Source organism: Mus pahari, chromosome 23, assembly GCF_900095145.1.
Source record: "Mus pahari chromosome 23, PAHARI_EIJ_v1.1, whole genome shotgun sequence".
Lineage (NCBI taxonomy): Eukaryota > Metazoa > Chordata > Mammalia > Rodentia > Muridae > Mus > Mus pahari.
This window is the reverse complement of record NC_034612.1, coordinates 36,299,121-36,319,244: the sequence shown is the minus strand read 5'-3', so window position 1 is coordinate 36,319,244 and position 20,124 is coordinate 36,299,121. Positions and strand designations below refer to the sequence as shown.

Genomic DNA, 20,124 nt, shown 5'->3' with positions numbered 1-20,124 from the left:
AGGCCAGCCTGGTCTACAGAGTGAGTTCCAGGACAGTCAAGGTTACACAGAGAAACCCTGTCTCAAAAACAAAACAAAACAAAACAAAGACAGTTTCTAAAACCAGTTTAGATGTGAATGCATCAGAGAAGTTCAGATACATCACAAAAGTATAAAACTGCTTTCATTTTAAATGAAAACACACTATAATCATACTCTGGCCTTCCAGAGTCCCCCTCTTGGCACCTCTTTCTAAGTAGTATATATCAAGAATTGTGCTCAAAACTGGAGATATACCACCACTCTATCTCTTACAGAGCGCCGTGGCTTAAGTAACCCATCAGCCATAACACAATTCGAGTGCCACAACAGGTCAAGTATAAACCAGAGACGTAATTCAGGGGTTACTCTGACAGAAGACCCAAGCAAGGACTTCTCAGACTTATCATCTAGCTGAGGAATGGCTCAGGGCTTGGGGACTCTGATACCCTTTATTTTCCTGGACTACTGAGGATCCTGAAGAAGATCAAGAAACAGAAAAGCCGAGGAATATCCTACTTTGATGACTTTCATGATTTTTATTAAACCAAAGACAAGCTCACAACATAACAGGAAATTCAGAAGGGAGTGCAGTGAGGAGTTGACAGACTCAACCCTTGTAAAACCAGTTACGGTCACTTAATGCTTCATTCTTTTAAGTTCTTATTAAAACTCACATTGCTTTATTCCTTTCTTTTACAATATATTTATACCAAATCCTCAGGTAAACAAATCTTAATTATTCAACTAAGACACTATTTCCCATAGGGAAACAGTTTTATAATAAAGGATTTTACAACATTCTTCATAGTGAAAGTCCCACAGGTCTCGTCATATGAGAAAGATATTAAGGATAACTGTACTTTTCAAAGTCTGGAATAAGTAAACACATAAAAATAAACACACTTGGAAGTCTACTAACATTTATATGGGAGGGTATGGTGTTAACTGATTAATGTTATACAATACATTCTGTTCTGTCCGAAGTAGAAAGAAGATTAACGTCTCTGACTTGAGCCCTCCAAAGACAAATAGTGTGAAAAGCACGAAAATACTAAACTCAAAAGACTTGCTCATTCACCTCCTTAGTATCTTATTCTAGCTTCATCATGGGTGCCGTGACAAATTCGATGATCTGAATCAACTTAAGAGGAAAAGGTTTATTTCAGCTTACAGGATACAGCCCATCACTAAAAAGGGCAGAAACTCAGGCAGGAATTTGAACAGAAACCATCAAGAATTGCTGCTTGCTTGCTGGCTCACTCACAGGCTCATGCTCAATCAGCTAGCTGTTGCTACTGCTGCTGTTGCTTTTTAAAAGATTTTTATGAATGTGTCTATGTACGTAAGAATGTGCACATACACAAGTGCCCATGGAGGCCAGAAGTCATCATATCCCTGTAATTGGAGTTATACGAGATCCACTGAGTGCTGGGAACTGAACTCAGGTCCTCTTTAAGAGTAGCAGTGCTTTTATCTGCTGAGCCACGTCTCTAGACCTTAGCTAGCTTTCTCATACAACCCAGGCACCTGATCAGGCCTCCAACATTATAATTAAGACAGCCTACTGCAGACATGGCCACACATCATCTGATCTGGGCAATCCCTCACCTGAGACTTTCTTGCTTTTGGACTTCACTTTGACACAGGATCTCACTTAGCAACCTTGGCGGGCCTGAGCTTGTCTTATATAGACTAGGCTGGCTTTAAACTCACAGAAACCCACCTGCCTCTGTCACCTGAGATTAAAGGGATGTGCCACCATGTCCCACTATGTAAACATTTTTAAAGTAAAAGGTTCATGAGAGATTAAAAAAAATTTAATCACTGGTTTCAATAATGATCCAATATAAGCAGTCAAATTATAAATAAATGTTATAGTAGCATTCTAAGTACAGCTAACCCTCAAACAGAGTTTGAGCTCTGCAGGTCTATTACTATACAATTTTCTTAATATTTACAAGCATGTGAAGAAGATGCAAATGAACAATATAGCCTAGAAACATTACAAACATTAAGAAAATATTAGATATGCCATGAATGCATAAAATATATGTAGATAATTGCTTATTGCTTACTATAAAGTATATACATATATTACAAAAAGTTAAAATGTATACAAGTTCTGGACTAATTCTAAACCATGTGAGCTCATGAAAAACTGAGGGCTGTCCTCAGATGTAGTCTAGAACCGAGGCTCTGGGTAGAAATCAAGAGAACCATCAGCTCTAACGACACTAGGATTATCCCTCACACATGCAAGCACAACTCAACACACAGCTTTGTTCTCTTGATCCCAACTTTCTTATCTGTTCCTTTCCAAAAGATCTAAAAACTGTTTTAGAAATATATAATCCATAGCTGCCACATCTATATTAGTTAGTTCATGCATAGAAAACTCAAATACAAGAAATCAAATTTTAAAACAATAGAAAAAGTCCACAGGTAACCTGAAAAATCTTGGACTTTCTAGGAAATCAAAGAGATTGAGAAAAGCTACAGATTTTATGTGTAGCTCTTGGAAGGCCAAAATCCACACTCCTCTCTATGAATTGCAATACTCTAATTCAGTGCTGCACAAGGAATACCAAGGTTATTGAGGGTCTCAGGACAATGTTGACAACATCCTCAGATAGTGTTCAGGAGCTCCTGAAGCAGATATAAGCTTCCTCATTGCTTTCTGTTAAGTAATTAAAGCCAAGAATGAAGCAGTCTATGTGCAAGCAAAATCCAGACTGGAAACTACCCTCTGTCCCCCCAAACCAACAGAGCCTCCTCTTTGGGAAAAATCAGAGTAAGCCACTGATGGTCTTATTAGTCTAACAGCCACACACCTACACCATGTTCATCATAAACAGAGCAGGCAGCTGCTTGACAGAAACACTTGGGAAAATAATAGGACCAACAGTATTCTGGATCAGCTAAAAAGATGTAGAGGGAAAACTACCCACAATTCCTCATTTCACCATCCTCGAGATCAGAGTAATGGTCTTTCATACTTTGTGACATTATAAATTAAATAATTTCACTATGGAAGGAGCATCTACAGTACAAAACAAACCACTACTTTAAAATCCTCAAGGTCACCCTTATTCAATAAATTGACCATACCTAATTTGGATATTGTTTATGGATATGTCTTTATTTAAAATCAATCTGATTTTCTGAAGCCAAGGGGAGCATAGAAGTAAAAGCATAACTCTCATCTCAAAGAGGCGAAGAGGCTGTTTGTTCTGGAGCCAAACACAAGGGACTGTGTCCTGGGAACACAAGCTCATGATACCAACTCCAAATCAGTTTCATCAAGTTTTACATAGCAAAATAGATTAAATCATAAACCAAGATACTTTTAAAATACATTGGTGGAAACATCAGGAAGGCAGGTCACTGCAAAACTGGGGAATCTACGCTATAGACACCCGATGCTGTCTGAAGACATTCTTAGGTTGGTAGGAGCTAGGGATCTGTGAGCTTATAGACAGAGGTGGGCAATAAATGTCTGGGGCAAAGGCTAAAGGTAGCCTAAGATGACTTACTGCAACCTCTCCACACCACTGAAGTTCTCATCAAGTCAGTAGTTGTAGTTGCAGCTTCTTCTCTGCAACTTTGTCCTGGGGGGAAGAGATCCACAGATGACTGCAGATGTGTTAAGACCAAATCCAAACACCTGCTCAGAGTTCTGGAAGCAAAAGTTCACAGGAAGACAATGGAAGGGGGAGGAGGGACAGATGCAGGATCTCAGGGCTCTGCATCCTGCCTCTACATCCCCGCTATCCTGGGGACCCCAAACCCAACAATTTTGCTAATGTCTGTGGGACGGGCCTTGCTGTTTTCCACGCTGTACTGTAACTTACTAAGCCCTCCTGTCCTAGGCTCCTAAGTACTGAGATGACAGGCTATAGGCCACCCCACTCCCTCCCCCAATCTGCACACGTTACCCTAGCCTTTACCCTCTCCTGAAGGCTGCACGTATGTTCTGATTATGTTCTTTGATGAGTGCTCTCTCTTGGGGAAATGAGCAGTTCCTCAGGACACCTCTATCCTGAGGTTTCCCTCAAGCACTCTCCAGGTTTTCAGCAAGTCCTGGAGCAGATCCATTCTCCTAGCTTCTACTCTGGTGAACCATCAGATGACAATGTCTGAAAATCTAATAAGGAAACCCTCACTCTGCACCTTCCTACCTTGGCTCAGAGAAGACACAGGGCAACCTGAGGAGGTATACACCCCGTACTTGTAACTAGGAGATAATGGCAAAGATTCACTGACCATCTGAAGCAAATGTAACTTTAAGTTCTTCAAAACCTACTTTTAATGATGGTCCTTAAATGATTTAACTTCCCGTTTAGCTTACCACACACCAGAGATAGTGGGGAAGAAGATACAGGAGAAGTTGACCTGTTTAGAAAGGTTCTTTGGAGCAAACTATTTTGTCTGGAAATTGGCAGTTCAGTTCACAGGTTAGCAGTGGCGGCTCAATCCATTCACAAACACTTCACGGATATACCAGCAATTCCAGATCAGTAGAGTTGGAGAGCAGCACGAATCAGCAGCCTAGGCAAAAGTCAGCAGGAGGGACCAGGAGGAATGCCAGAAGTTCTCAGCTGTGAATCTCTTAGGGAAGCAAAGATCAGCAAAGATGCAAGATCCACAAACGCTGCACAGCAAGCTCTATAAGCAAGCCTAGCTCAGCCTCTATCACTGTCCATCAAGTCCTATTTATACTCCCCAAACATCACATGTCCTCCACAGGTCTTGCCTCAGCTGACATCACTCTGCCAATCACCCTGAGTCCACATAAGCTGCAAGAAACTGCAGCATATCACCAGAAGGTTTGGTGCATGTTTCTCTCTATAGAGTCCTCACAAATGCAGTTTAAGATGGTCCAATACATGCATGTTGTTAGCAAAGAATCCATCATGTGTCCTTTCACATGCTTCCTTTAGCAGAACATCCTCTCTCCTGTGTCTGCTTCAGTGAAACATTCCTTCATGTGTTTGCCCCAGCAAAACACCATCCAACTGACTTTCCAAAGAACCCTTAAGTTTCCACTTCAGGCAGAAGGTTGCCATTGTCACACAATCGGTAGGTATTAAAGGGCTTAACCAAGTCCCCAATACCCAAGCTTCTTTCCTGAGAACAGATCTTTTCCAATTTAAAATGATCTTTTCCAATTAAAATTTAGCAGCTTCCTTCTTTGAATTTATCTAATTATAAAACTCTCCAGCTACTTATACATAAGATCCAACCTTTGTAAAAGTTTTGGCATTACATCATGGGAATCAGATCAAAAGTCTCACCACACAGAGACCAATAACTAATATCCATTTCTTCTGAGACAGAATACACCCAACTAATGAGGATTCTATCGACTTGATCTCAAGGTCTTTTTAAAATTATATTTCTACTTTATGTGTATGTATGGGTATATGCCACATGAGTGCAGGTACCAGCAGACCAGAAAAAAAAGGTATCAGATCCCCTGGAGGTGGGTTTACAGGCAGTTGACTGTGTGGATTCTGGAAACTGAATTTGGGCCCCCTGGAAGAACAGTAAACACCATTTTTTTTTTTTTTTTTTTTGGTTTTTTGAGACAGGGTTTCTCTGTATAGCCCTGGCTGTTCTGGAGCTCACTCTGTAGACCAGGCTGGCCTCAAACTCAGAAATCCACCTGCCTCTGCCTCCCAAGTGCTGGAATTAAAGGCATGCGCCATCACACCTGGCAACAGTAAACACTCTTAACCACTAAGGTATCTCTGAAGCTTGGTTTAAAGGTCTCTAAACTCCAAGATCTTTCATACCATACAATCTTTGTTGCTCACTGAAGAAAACACACTCAGCAAGGAAGCCTCTGTTATATAATATCCTACAACTTTATCTCTCTATATTTCCATTCATGCTATCACAAATCATGGGGCAGAAATATGACGGTTGGTTTTCACATCAACTAACCACCAATCAGTATGCTGAGTAGAAGCTGTCCCAACTGCCTGACTGATGTAGAAAGACCTACCCTAGCACACATAAAGAAGAACCATGACAGAAGAAAGATTTGCCTTTTTCAAGACTGGCCCTCCCTGTCATAGAGTTGATTTACTCTGTTGCTGCTGCCACTACCTTCATTGACTTCAGAACTAGCATTTCCAGGCCTCTGTTATTGACTGAAGACCCACAGCTCACTAGGACACTTCTGGGGGCTAGACGAGGAACTGGGACTGCTAAAGCATGCCAGCTTTGTGGCTTGAGCCAACTATTGGGTTGTCAGTATTCTCAGTGAGACACACTTCCTAATCCTGAAGTCCTTTAATATAATTCCTCATGCTGTGGTGACCCCCAACTATAAAATTATTTTCATTGTTATTTCTTAACTGTAACTTTGCTACTTATCTGACTCATAATGTAAATACTTGTGTTTTCCAATGGTCTTAGGCCACCTGTGAACAGGTCGTCTGATGCCCTACCCGCCCTTCTCAAAGGTTGAGAACTGCTGCTCTAGAGAATGTTAATAGAGTATACTTGTGTTCAGGAGCTAAATTCAGTCCATAACCCATTAATATACTGTCCACAAGCTATGTAGGTTTTTATATTTATAAACACTGGGTTAAAATATACCCACCTATTCGCCCCACATCCCACAGAAGAGAGACTGCATGTGACCCATCAAATCTAAATGTTTACTCTCTGGCTTTCCTCAGGGAAAGTTTGTTGATCCCTGCTTCTCTTCTACTTCCTAAAAAGGGAGAAACTAGTGCTGATAAACTGTGCCCTATATAGACATCAGAAACACTAGGAAATTTGCAGAGCTGGTTGGTGATGGGTCATCATTTAAAAATTAAGCAAGAGAGCCAAGTCTATAGCTCCCTGGCAAAGCACTTGTCTAGGACAACCCAGAGTCCCTCCCCCAGCATTAGAGAACAGCTTCTGGTGATGTCAGGATGGGTTCTTTGTGGTACCAGTGGTTAAGGAGTTGAATCGGGAAATGTATTAAAAGTATATATTCTGGTATGGAGAGACTGATAGATGACTTCATCTATCAGTATTACTAGGAAAGCTTTTTATTAAAACTTCTGAGCATGTGAAGGTCCTGGCCTCATTTCTCACAGTATAATCCATTATTAAGATAATAAAGGTCACTCACACAAGAATCCAAAAGTCAAGGTTTTCCCGAAGACTATCCAATACTTTCTCCTTTTTTTGTTTGTTTGTTTGTTTGTTTTCAAGACAGAGTTTCTCAGTGTAGCCCTGGCTGGCCTCAAGCTTACCTAATACTTTCATACAACCACCCCCACCCCCACCCCCACCCCCCACTACCCTGTGTGGTTTTTGTGTGTCCTGGCTACTGTTTTCTTTATTCTTCTGTTAGACTTAAGTCTTTCATTGCTGGAAATCTACAGCTCAAACAGGAAGTTGTAAAAAATAAAATAAAAAGACTACTAACCTACAAGCTGGAGACGTGGGGATGCAAGAACAGAACTAGAGAGTCTGGGCAGAACTAAGACTGGTGTATGTGATATAGTGAGAGCTTGTCTAATCAAAAGAGAGGGGAAGGAGGAGAAGCCCTTATCTAGTTTTGTGTTCCTAGCCTGAAAGGTACTCCTATCCACTCACTTTGCAAAGCACCAACAATATTTAAGAGAAATGGAAAGAACAGGGGTAATTCTGAGACTACTATTAGTAAAGACTGAAGAGGGCCTTGAAGCACTGCAGTCTAGAGCAAGACTTGCTGAGGCTTAGTCACACCCAACAGTCAATCAGTACAGACCAGCCACATTAAGAATGTTATCTTCAATTATAGATCTGATGCTAAAGCAAGAAGGCCTGGCCAAATACTGCCTATCAGGGAGCATGCTGTTAGGCTAATGTCTGGTATCACCAGTATTACTCTGTTCTGTGTTCTGCAGTAAAATACTGGAGCCTGGAGAACTTGATGAGCAAAGTTTCACTTTAGCACAGTTCCGAAGGATCATAGTTTACTTAGTTCACACTTCTGAGCTTCAACGGTTTACATCTGGTCATGCCTTCTGGCCGGCAGTCTTTGAGACAATATTTTATAGGAAAGAAGCAGAAGTTGTCTTGGTGTTCTAACCTCTTTCCCTTGTTGATATAACCACTGTATTCTGTGGCGGTGATTGAGTGCCAAGGTCCCAGTCCTTAAACATACTCAGGTGAGTTTCCACCTTTTTACAACCTCACAAAAGTCACCACAAGGACCTTGGGGATGATTTCAAAGCACACACAGGCCACAGAGCACACAGCCTTTTGGGAGCTACCTAGCTACTTTTGTAATGAACCCATTTTCCAGGGAGCCAAACCCAACTGTAAAGTGTTTTTATAAATGACAATCTCTGGTCATGGAAAAGGTGATTCCTATCTTCATCAAGGCAGCATTTATGGCTCCTTTGTGGGAGCTAGCCTTGTAACTTAATTCACAAAAACAGACAGGCCTGGAGGATAATTGGTGTATCTCTAGAGGTAAGTTCTTACTCTTACTGTAGCTCCTACTACTCTACACTTCCTGCCATGATGGTCTGGAACTCAAACTGAGCAAACCCTTCTCTTAAGATCCTTTTGCCAGTGTCTTTTATTAAAGCAACAGGAAAGGAACTAACACAATGTATTTATGCTACCTACACATACTTATGTTTTTATATTATGTAAGATACAATATGGATTAAGTACACATATAAATTTAAATTGTTAAAGTAGCCCAGATACTTAGAGAACACAGTAGAACTGGGTTTTGAGGGTAAAGTCCTGAAGTCCATCTGAGAATAAAGAGACAGAGACTTTGGATTCAACTTAAAACTGGGACTAGAGGAGAGAGAGGCATACTATTAAGCAGGCTTAGCCAAGGTGTGATCTCTCTATCATTTTATCAGTTTGGTTCCACAAGATGGTTCAAATAAGTCCCCATTGCTTCAAGGGACGAGCTCCTCAGAAAATGGTCATTCACGCAAGGGGCAACTACTGACCTCATGGATAAATGAAAGTGGACATATAAACTAATAAAAGAGAAATACATTATAAATATAAATACATTATAAATGTAAAAATACATTATAAATGTAAAATAGAATACATTATAGGTCTGGGTTCATCAGTGTTCAAAGGCAAAACATCTACCTTCAGATATGGCAGAACTTCTTGTATTTATTCTGTATTTATAGTTTATTAAGGCCAAATTGGTTCTAGATATAATGATGGTTCCTGACATTTTATAATAAAACTTTTGAGTTGGTAGGACCCCACAAGCCACTCCCACACACATAACATACAATAGAAAATATAATTTAAAAAATGTTTAATCCATACTTCAAAGACTTGAAGAATTGTTGGGAAGTATTTCCTGCATCCTGCTGGCTATAAAGTATTTATCTTAAAAATATTTGTTGAGATACTTGAGTAGAAGTTGCTTGGTGAGAAGTCAGGTGAATATGGTAGAAGAGGCTTTTCCTCATAGCTCAATTCCTTTCCCTTCTGAAGTACCGGTTGTGCACAGTGCAGCCTCCTGGGTGTTGTCATGAAGAAAACTTGGCCCTTCCTGTGGACAATGCAAGTTGCAGGTGGTGTCATTCTCAGCATCTCAATAATCTGCTGAGCATACTCGTCAGATGTACTGACAATGCTGGGATTCAGAAATCTGGATCAGATCAGCAGCAGACCACCGAACCATGACCCTCTTTTGGTGTGAATTTGACTTTGGAACATGCTTTGCAATTGCTTCTCAGACCAGCCACTGGGAAGGTTGACACTGGTGGTTGTACGTAAACCATTTTTTGGCACACATCACAGTCCAACAGACCAGGTCCATTGCTGTATAGCCACTGACAGGACAGTGGTTTTGATTTTCACTCAAGAGGCAACTACTTATCAAGCTTTTACACTTTCCCAATTTGCTTCAAATGCCAAATGACCGTTGACAGGTGCACCGTGAGCTCTCTGACCACTTCTGCAGCTGTAAGAGGACTGGCTCTGTGGGCTGCTCTCAATTGATCATTGTCAGCTTCTGATGCTGCCACAGTGCTCTGCATCTTCAGGGACTCCTCTCCTCTATGAAACATCCTCACCCAGCACTGCACTGCGCCTTCCTTAGCGTTCCTGGGTCAGACGAGTTGCTAATGTTGCCAGCTGTCTCTGCTGCTTCATGACCCTTTTTAAACTCAAATAAGAAAATAGTTGAATTTGCTTTTTGTTTAACATCAGGTCCATAGGATGAAAGAAATATAAACACTGAATAAGAAGTCATTAGCAAAACAACAAAGAAAAGTACATTCAACTGATGCATAAAATAATTACATTTATTAAGAATGTATTCTAGAATCAAACAACAAATTTAATAATACAAAACCTGCAATTAGTTTTGCACAAACCACTAAGGTAAGCATACTGACTATCTGGACTGAGACCTGGAACTCAGGCATCTGTACACCCAAGTCCACAGAGGCAGCACTCACAAAAGCAGAGAAGAAACCCAACTTTCCATCAGTAAATGAAAAGAGTGAACAAAATGTAGCACACACTATCCTAAGAAGGGCCTCAAAGGCAAGAAGCCAATCAAGACACCACACAATGTATTGTTTAGGTGAAGTTGTCCAGAATGAGCAATTCCAAGAACAGACAGTAGACTGAGGGTCACCTAGCTCTAGGATTAGAGGAAATAGGATTAACTGAGTCAGAGGGGAGGGGAGGGGAAGGAGTAAAATACTCTAAAATTAGATCACAGTAATAGCTGTAGTTTTATAACTATGTGAAGAGGCATCAAACTGTATACTTTTAGGGGTACTATTGAATAAAGCCCTAGAGAAGCTTCATGAGCAATATATATCTATGTATAGCTTCTCTGCAGCACCTCTGCAGGTGATACTTTCTCCATGAAAGTAACTAGGATTTGGCTACTTAGTACAACATGACAAAATCAACTGTGTCATCCATAATTGAAGTACAACTTTCATTAAAGAAAACTACAAGTAGTTGTGGTTCATTCTCCTGTGAGAAAGGCAAGCACACCAAACTCAGTGAGTAGTCACCAGTATAACCCAAGCTGACGACACTTGTGCTTGTTAGGATGTGGCAGCACTGAAACAGCAAACGCTGAAGAGCATCAAGCTGACCATTTATAACTGAAAGCCCCACCCAAAGGGCAAACAGCAAGCTCTTAAGAACATTAAGCTGACCATTTATAACTGAAAGTCCTACCCAAATGGCAGAATTAAGAGATAAGACGTAAGGCTTAGGTGTCCATCAATAGGGAAATGGGTAAAGAAAATCCAGAATAGAATTAATTTAATTGTAGAAAAATTAATTATGACATCTGTACTAAAGTGGATGAAACGGAGATTGTCATGCTAAGTGAATAAACCAGGTTCAGAAAGACAAGTGTCCAATCAATATCCGTCTTTTCCTGGGTGGGAAGTAAACAAGGAGTAGGGACAGATAAAGTAAACGAGGGTATGTGAGCGGGAAGAGATCTAAAGGAAGAAAGCAGGGGGACAAGAGAGTAATGGAATATATGTCATGCAAATAGAAGGGGACCTCTTTGCAGAGAAGCATAAAGGACCAGCAAGGAGAGGAGGCATGAGAGAGGGCACTAGTAGACCTAAATAAGAACCAAGTATAATTATATATGTATCAAAATGTCATCACAAAACCTAGTTTTGTTTGTTTCCTAAAAATTTAATTATAAAACCCATCAGAAGTTCCTAAGAATGAGTGACCTTTCTGCTTATCAATCAGCAAGGATTACTTCTGCATCAGAAGAGGCCTGGGTTCCCATTCTATGAAGGCAAGAAAGGTCAGCACTAAGTGCAACCAGGAAAAAAAGACAAGACCTAGAACAAAGCCACAGCAATATGAATCAGACAAGTCAAGGCAAGAGTAGAGAAGGAGAAATCAGTAGGAGTCATCACTGGACACGTGTAATGGGAGCAGGACCAAAGCCGTGCAACAGGATAGAGAGATGACCCAAGAGTCAGGAAACTAAAATCACCATTAAAAACAAGTGGGTACAGGTGGACCACTTGAAGAGTATCCATCATTTGTGATAGAAATGAACTATAGGTAGCAACAGGATGAGGTCAGAATAAGATGTCATGAAAGCAAACACAAACTAAGATGTGACAATAATGAAATAATATTTCATTATTTGGACATCAACATGGCTCTTTAATCCAAATACAATCTAAAGTATACAGATTCATTCTGGTGTGGGGAAGTGAAACACAGTACAAAATCTTCACCAAAGCCATCTCAACACTTGTGATTTCACAACCTTACGTGGTCACAACACAGAAAATATTCTGTACACATCTGTCTTCTGGGGCACTTATTCTTGAGGGTTTGTTGTGACTGCAACTGTGCCAAGTTTCCAGAGGATACAGGCTGCAGCTTCATGGCTAGAGTGCTAGCCTCCCATGCACTAAATCCTGGTTCATCCCCAATAATGTAGACCTTGTCACAGTGATATGATCCTGTAATTCTGACAGGGATCAGAATGCATAGGGGACCAGAAGTTCCAGGTCACCAGACTTTCTGGAAGCATTGACAGAAGGTTAAAAAAAAGTCTAACTTTGTGAATACAACCAAGGAAGTTCCCCAGCCTCCATTGATGGACATAATTTCTACAGCTTGCCAAAAATATTACCCACACCAACAACCTTCTAAGGCACTTTGGACATCTGCTGAGTTCCCCATCTGCATCAAAGTGAACTATATGCAGAGAGAGGTGAGGAGATACAGTCAGTACTATTTTAGTAGCTAGAGAATGAAACCCCAAATGTACTTTTTGTTTTTTTGTTTTTTTTTTTTTTTAAAGATTTATTTATTTATATGGGCACATTGTAGCTATCTTCAGATACACACCAGAAGAGGGCATCAGATTCCATTACATACGGTTGTGAGCTACCATGTGGTTGCTGGGATGGAACTCAGGACTTCTGGAAGAGCAGTCAATGCTCTTAACCGTTGAGTCATCTCTCCATCCCCAAAATGTACTTTGATTAGCCCAGAACATTAACAATATTTATCTGTGAAATAGGATGATATGGTAAAATGTGTGTTCCACATGCTCACACAGTCACTCAAGTCTAATCAACAGACCAAGACATGCAATACCACTTTTCACAAGTGCATGTATTATCTGTTTAAAAAGAAATAGTAAACTTTCAAGTCTATCACTGTATACATATGCTTCTATCTGCAAGCACACAGAGAGCCACAGGCAATGGTCTGAGTGAGATTAGTGTGAAAATCCAAGACAGAAGGAGGGTGGCTAGATTTTCCTGGATATCTTTCTGTACAGTTTGAATATTTTATTAAAAGAATACATTAGTTTTTAAAATTCAATTGCACTCAATAACAAAAATACACTGTTCAAAGTATACGGCCTTTGATCTGCAATTCTACCTTGGCAATTTGACACTGTACTGGAGAACTCCGTGGGTTATTTGTTGACTTCAACTGACAACTGAAAAAGCTAAATTCTGAAGACTACTTAACTGTCTATCATCAGAGAAATAATTAACTAAATACATATTTATATGCATACATAGCAATATCCTACAATAATAAAACTGATTGAGAACTAGACTTATAGAAATGAATGTTTTTATTTTACTTATTTATATTTTATATGATGTGTGAATTTGTGCTGTGTGTTCTGAGTATACACGCATGCGCTAGCATGTGTACGGAGGTCAAAGGGCAATTAGCAGTCAGTTCTCTCTACCAGCTGAGCCATCTCACCAGCCCAAGGTAGTAGGTAATTTTAAGGAAAATATATAGGCTAGATATGCTCTCATCTGCTGTACCTGCCTCTAGAGTCAGTTCCCCAGCACAGCACCCAACACCCCAACGCTTCTCCATGATGACTGACACCTGGCTGCTGATCTGGAGGAACAACTTCCATTCCTAGTATACTTCCTGAAGGCAGGAAATGTATACAACACACTTATCCACCCCACCTATCCTTAGGAGATACAAACACTTTCACCGCTCTTGCTCCATATCCATCTACACATAATGCTCCAGGGGCCGCCGAAAAACAAGAGGACAAATAACACCCCTGACTGAACAGTACACAAACCTTGGCCATCCTACTGGAGCAGTGGGTGGGACAGTTCCCAACCTAGCAGATCTTTCTCCTCAGCAGCAAAGTGGAGAACTTTAACGTCTTCCAGAAGCCCACAAGCACAGCATTGGGCTTTCTGTCAACTTTCCCCTAGGAACTCCAGCTACTGAGACTCTTTCCACATCTGCTTTTTTTTTTTTTTTTAAGGTTTATATATTATTTATATGAGTACACTGCAGCTGTCTTCAGACAAACACTAGAAGAGTGCAGCAGATCCTGTTACAGATGGTTGTGAGCCACCATGTGGTTGCTGGGAATTGAACTCAGGACCTCTGGAAGAACAACCAGTGCTTTTAACCGCGGAGCCATCTCTCCAGACCCCACATCTGCTTTTAAGTAACCCAAGCAAGACTCCTTTTTTTGTTATTATTGTTCCCAGTTTACTTTTATTTGTTTTTAAATTTATTTATGTAGTTACATCCCAAATGCTGCCCACCCTGGCTCCCCTTCCAGGATTCCTCCCAATGTCGGCCATCCTCCTACCCTGATGCATCAAGTCTCTGCAGGATTAGGCACATCCTCTCCCACTGACCTGCTAAGACAGCCCTCTGCTACTTATGTGCTGAGCCAGCCTGAGTTGGCTCTTAGGTTGGTAGCTCAGACTCTAGGGGTTCCTAGGGGTCCAAGTTAGTTGACACTTGTGGTCTTCCTGTGGGGTTGCCATTCCCTTCAGAGCCTTCAGTCCTTCCCCTAACTCTTCCACAGAGGTCCCCGACCTCTGTCCAATGTCTGGCTATGGGTATCTGTATCTGTCTCAGTCAGCTGCAGGGTAGAGCCTCTGAGGACAGCCAAGTCAAGCCGGGCCTTTTATCTCCTTTCCTTTTCTCCTGTCTGACAGCTTTAACATTTTACTAACCCATTTCACATGCCAGGGTAAGTCACTCAGATCTTCCAGAGGCTCTCCTACCTTGTAGAGATCATGACCTACCATGGGTCTCACAAAAGCCACAAAGCCCTCATGTGTACCAAGGCCCCTGCTCAATTAGCTTCCTTCTCAACTCTGGGGTGAACAGAGTCTTCTTACTGGGTCTAGGACTGGGCACTACATGCAGCCTCTTTCACGTTCTGTTCCTCATTAGCACTTTGACCTCGTTTTCTTTCTCTTTAAATATTCCTAATGAGGCAGGAAAGAAACACAGAGGAAAACAAGAACATGAGAGCAAAGAACCCTGTCATCCCAGAAGCTGATTAAAGGCTCTCACTAGCAGGGAAATAAGTATTCTAGCACAACTTGAGACTCCCTTCATATATAGATATTTTATATTAAAACACAGTGAGCCACATTAAGTGTATGAGACCTTGGGTAGAGTCTTATCTCTTTCCCCCAGACTTTGCTGTTAACAGTAAAGATATGCCTCTTCCCAGTATCCCTGGGGGCTAGACTTTTACCTTGTTGACTGCAATTATCTCAGGTGCCCCTCAGGAACTGCTCAGTAATAAGACAGTGCCTTTAAGTTCCACCATAATCCTATATATGATCACTGTAAAAACAATGAGCTGCAGCTCTTCCTTGAAGAGCCATAGCCATACTTGGGTATGTCTGACTTTCCTCTCAACACCTTTTTCTAACCCTCTTTCTCAAACCTATACTAAAATAGCTTTAAAACAATCTCCAACTTTGCTTCATGCTGGCTAATACTAAAATTATTTTCAGCATCCCAACCATGAATCCAGTTTGGTCTAAGTTGGGGGGCCCTAAAGCTCTAGGTAAAGGACTTGGTCTGTTGAGAGTGACAGTGGGGAGCTGTGCCTCCTTTACCTCCCACCCCAAAATACTGACACTTTGTATTCCAAATTTTCCATCCCAAGAAGAGCTCTTCTGCTATCTACTCTGTAAATTCCCTTACCCACTCTCAGTCATAAGACATGGCAAGTCCACTTCATCCAGTGTACCAACAGATCACCTGTGTTCTGTGGATTCCTCCCTGGCATGAGCATGTTCTTTCTGGCACGGACGAGCCTTGGTTGCATGCCTTGTCACCATCACCCATAGCTGAGGCAATGCAACTGCTGCCATGGCTTTCTTCTAATCCCATCCCACATATGCTAAGGCACTTCCATCTGAGACATCCCTGTGCTCACCAATAGGCTTGACAGAGAGAGGCATCCAGATTTCCCCACTTCTCCATCTTCATCTGCGTGTCTTACTCACAGCAGGGATTATTATTACTGCAGCAAGAAAGGACATCAGTCGCTATCACATGGAGAAGGGACATTCTATACCACATGGAAACGGGACACACAATTCTATACACATGGAAACGGGACACACAATTCTATACGCATTCAGATTCTTAATCCTGAAACAGCTTAGCATTGGTTGCATGTTTCTGCCCTCCAATTTCATCTTGGTTTCTATCCAGCCCCTGGAAGCCCAAGTGTGCATGACTTCTACTTAAAAAGTCTAATTTTGTTTACTCCAGATAGAGAGGGCAACAACATATCAAACAAATTATTCTACCCAGGTCTAGTTTGGTAAACTAATGGGTTTAATTGCGGTTACTTACAGGCACATAAAGCAATTTACCGGTAGCTGTACCACTCAAGAGCCTACCCCCAGGGAGGGGAGAGGCTCCAGGGCCTTCAGAGTCCTTGTCCTCTTCCAGGAGGGAATATTAATAAGCCCCATCCAGTGAGGATCTCAGAGTCTTATGTCATCAGAACTGCCCTGATTTCAAGCAAGTCATGTCCAGAGAACACAACCATGAAGTATCAAAATATCCAGAACAAAACCCAAGATGCAAGGTATTAATTAAACTTCAGTGTTACTTTAGATGGCCTTTTAAGTCAACCCACACAACAAATTCTCTCCTTTGCCCTCTAGTTAGAAAAGGGTTCTGAGTATCTGTCACTCCTATAAACATACACTCTGAGTATTATGATTCTACAGTGTCTTCTACTTCTTTGGGCTTCTAGCTATAGTCAATGATACACTTCAACATTTCTGCTGCACAATCAGGGGTCTCTGGATAGTTTCCTCTTTAGACTCAGTTTCTTAGCTTCAAGGGTAAACATTTTCTTCTCAACAATTTATCCTGGGTGCTGTTCAGGCTCTACTCTCTAAGCAATCCACTGTCACTAGAGGCTACTACCTCAAGTAGTTGGTTAATTCCAAGGTCTATGCCCAGATTCCTCTTTGGGGCACTAAATGCATCTGTTTAACAGACGTTTCTTCTTGGATGTTTGACAGGTACCTAAAATTCAACATATTAAAACTGCATTCATCACCTTCACCAACAGGCTTGCTCTCTTTTACTGTTTTGGCTATCCATGACCTTATCCTTGACTCCCTCAATCTTTCCTCCACATCTAATAAGTCAACTAGTGCTACTGGTTCTTCCCCTCACGCCCTGATCCAAGCCGCCATCACCACACATCTGGATTATTACAGTTTCCTAAGCACAGTTCCCTACAGTCATTTACCAAACCACCTCTGTAAACAGAACATCACTCTGCTTAAAAGCCCATAAATGGTCCCCACTACCCCAGAAGAAAGTACAAAGTCCAGAACACAAATTTCAAAAACACACTTATGTCTCCAACAATAAAAAAATTCACTTATTTTACTTTGTTCTGCAAGTATGTTTGTGTGGGAGAGTCAGGTCCAAGGGAACTTGAGTTACAGATAGTTATGAACTGCCATGTGGATGTTGGGAATTAAACCAGGGTCCTCTGAAAGAGCAGCCATCTCTCCAGCCCCTCCCAATTTTTCTCCCCCACTCTTCTGTAGGATCAGCATTGGGACTAAACCCACCTTACCAAGTCTCTCCTTCACACTTCTGCACATGCTACTCAAGTGTCTCCAAAGGTGGGAGCATTAACCTTCTTCCATATAACTAACTCACAAGATCCCAAAACTACCTAAAACAAACAAACAAAAAAACAAAAACAAACAAACAAAAAAAGACACAACTTGACTAGTACTTATTACTGTGTTCCTTTTCAACCAGACTGCAACTCCTCCCAAATGAAGAAATTATGAGTGAAGCACTGTGGCACACACCTATATAATTCCAGCACTTGAGCCACTGTGGCTGGATGACTTGGAGACTCTGGAGGACTGAGAGGCCAGCCTGGGCTATGTGGAAAGACCTTGTCAAAAAGCAAAGAGGAGTGGAAAGACCTTGTCAAAAAGCAAAGAGGAGACCAAGTCGTGGTGGCTCACAGCTTTAATCCCAGCACTCAGGAAACAGAGGCAGACCAGCCTGGTCTACAAAGTAAGTTCCAGGACAGCCAGGGCTACACAGAGACACCCTGTCTCAAAAAAAAAAAAAAAAAAAAAAAAGGAGGAGGAAGAGGAGGAGAAAGAGGAGGAAGAATGGAAGAAATGAGGGAAAGAAGGAATAATCCTGGGCCCACAACTGATGCCACCTATCCAGCTATACTGTAACTTTCCAATCCCTATTCTCAAATAGTCACTGCCCATTCAGAGTTGATGTAGCCTGTCTCCCGCTCCTCAGTGGCCTCTGACCACCCACTAGCATAGCTTCTAATTACCTGAAATGGGTACCTCCATGACAATTTATAAGGTTACTCTTTTGCATCTTACCCCTACTGGAACTGCCTGTACTCCTCAGAAGTCTGTAAATTTCCTCAAGAATTAAATCACCTGTATCTACCAAAGAATAGAACCTAGATAATAATCACTACCAAAATACCTTATAGGAACCAATATGCAGAAAGAACTTCAGCTGAAGAGAAACCAAAATGAATTGCCAAATAATTAACTTGTGTAATTTTACAACACCTAAAACTGCTGTCGGTGAAGAGTATATCTCGCTCTGTGCTTGACATCTTCCTTGGAATCAGGCAGAAATTCAATTTGTGGAAACTGAGTCATCTGTTAAAGCACTGGGCAAAGTCACCACAATGAAAACAAGCATTAGCAAGTGTACCCATCCTGTGACTTGAAACCTCCATGATTCACTGGCTTTCCTTAGAACAGAAGCCTTCAAATCATAACAATGCTTCACTAACTATCCTATCTTCCTCAAATACTGAGTAAGCAGAAACTACAAACTGACAAGTTTCCTTCCTGTTAAACTCTTTAGTGCTCTAGACATGTATACAATCGGGTGTAGATGCAGCACCTGGTGGAGGCCCAGAGCTTTTCTTTAATACTAGGTGTTAATTCAAGGGCTAAAATGATGTTATAGATTTTAGGGAGATGCATAAATGAGTAGTAGTTAATCTGAATAATCAATCACATGAAGGAAAATAAACTACAAATTCAATGGCAACATGGGCTCAGAGATCAATTCTATCTCCTAACTTCAGAAGTATGGGTTCAATCATTTAAGCAGACTTGTTTGGTTGTTTTTTTTTTTTTTTTTTGGGGGGGGGGTTCGAGACAGGGTTTCTCTGTATAGTCCTGGCTGTCCTGGAACTCACTTTGTAGACCAGGCTGGCCTCGAACTCAGAAATTTACCTGCCTCTGCCTCCCAAGTGCTGGGATTAAAGGAGTGCGCCACCACGCCCGGCCTAAGCAGACTCACTTGTAAAGTATAACTTCGAAAACCACTAAAGTTCTCGGTGGCTGTGTTTCAAAGAACCTGACCAAGCCATTTGGATTCTAAACTTTGCCTTGGCTTTTGCCTTTTCTAGCTCTGTTCGGGGTATTGATATAGCCAGTTCAGCACCTTAGCTTCTCGTGTGATCATCAGAAGGTACTGCATTTCTACTCCCCTAAAATATGCCGTAAGATCTTAATTGCTGCAACAGTCAAAGATTGGCAAATATGAATTTCAGGTATATACACACATACACATGCCTGTCACCATTTGGCAACATGCCAGCAGCGTAGATCAACTGCTACCCTAGAAGAAATTCATAGCTGGTGAGATGGCTCAGTGGGTAAGAGCACCCGACTGCTCTTCCGAAGGTCCAGAGTTCAAATCGCAGCAACCACATGATGGCTCACAACCATCCGTAACAAGATCTGACGCCCTCTTCTGGAGTGTCTGAAGACAGCTACAGTGTACTTA

The 20,124-nt window shown here is 41.4% G+C and overlaps 1 protein-coding gene across 10 annotated transcripts in view; it reads right to left on the bottom strand.

The window, feature by feature from the left end:
• Cdk8 (cyclin dependent kinase 8) overlaps positions 1 to 20,124 on the bottom strand; it is a 70,862-nt gene that overhangs the window by 42,787 nt on the left and 7,951 nt on the right. The window contains exon 1 of one of the 10 annotated variants that reach the window (XM_029533952.1): positions 16,223 to 16,451. The exons of 6 other annotated variants lie outside the window; for them this stretch is intronic. In XM_029533952.1, the coding sequence (XP_029389812.1) occupies positions 16,223 to 16,275 (53 nt within the window). In that variant the 5' untranslated portion in view covers positions 16,276 to 16,451. Of the gene's footprint in view, positions 1 to 3,554; positions 3,906 to 9,327; positions 10,165 to 16,222; positions 16,452 to 20,124 lie in introns of those variants that run through there. 3 more of the 10 variants (XM_029533955.1, XM_021186625.2, XM_029533956.1) reach the window with 3 other exon arrangements.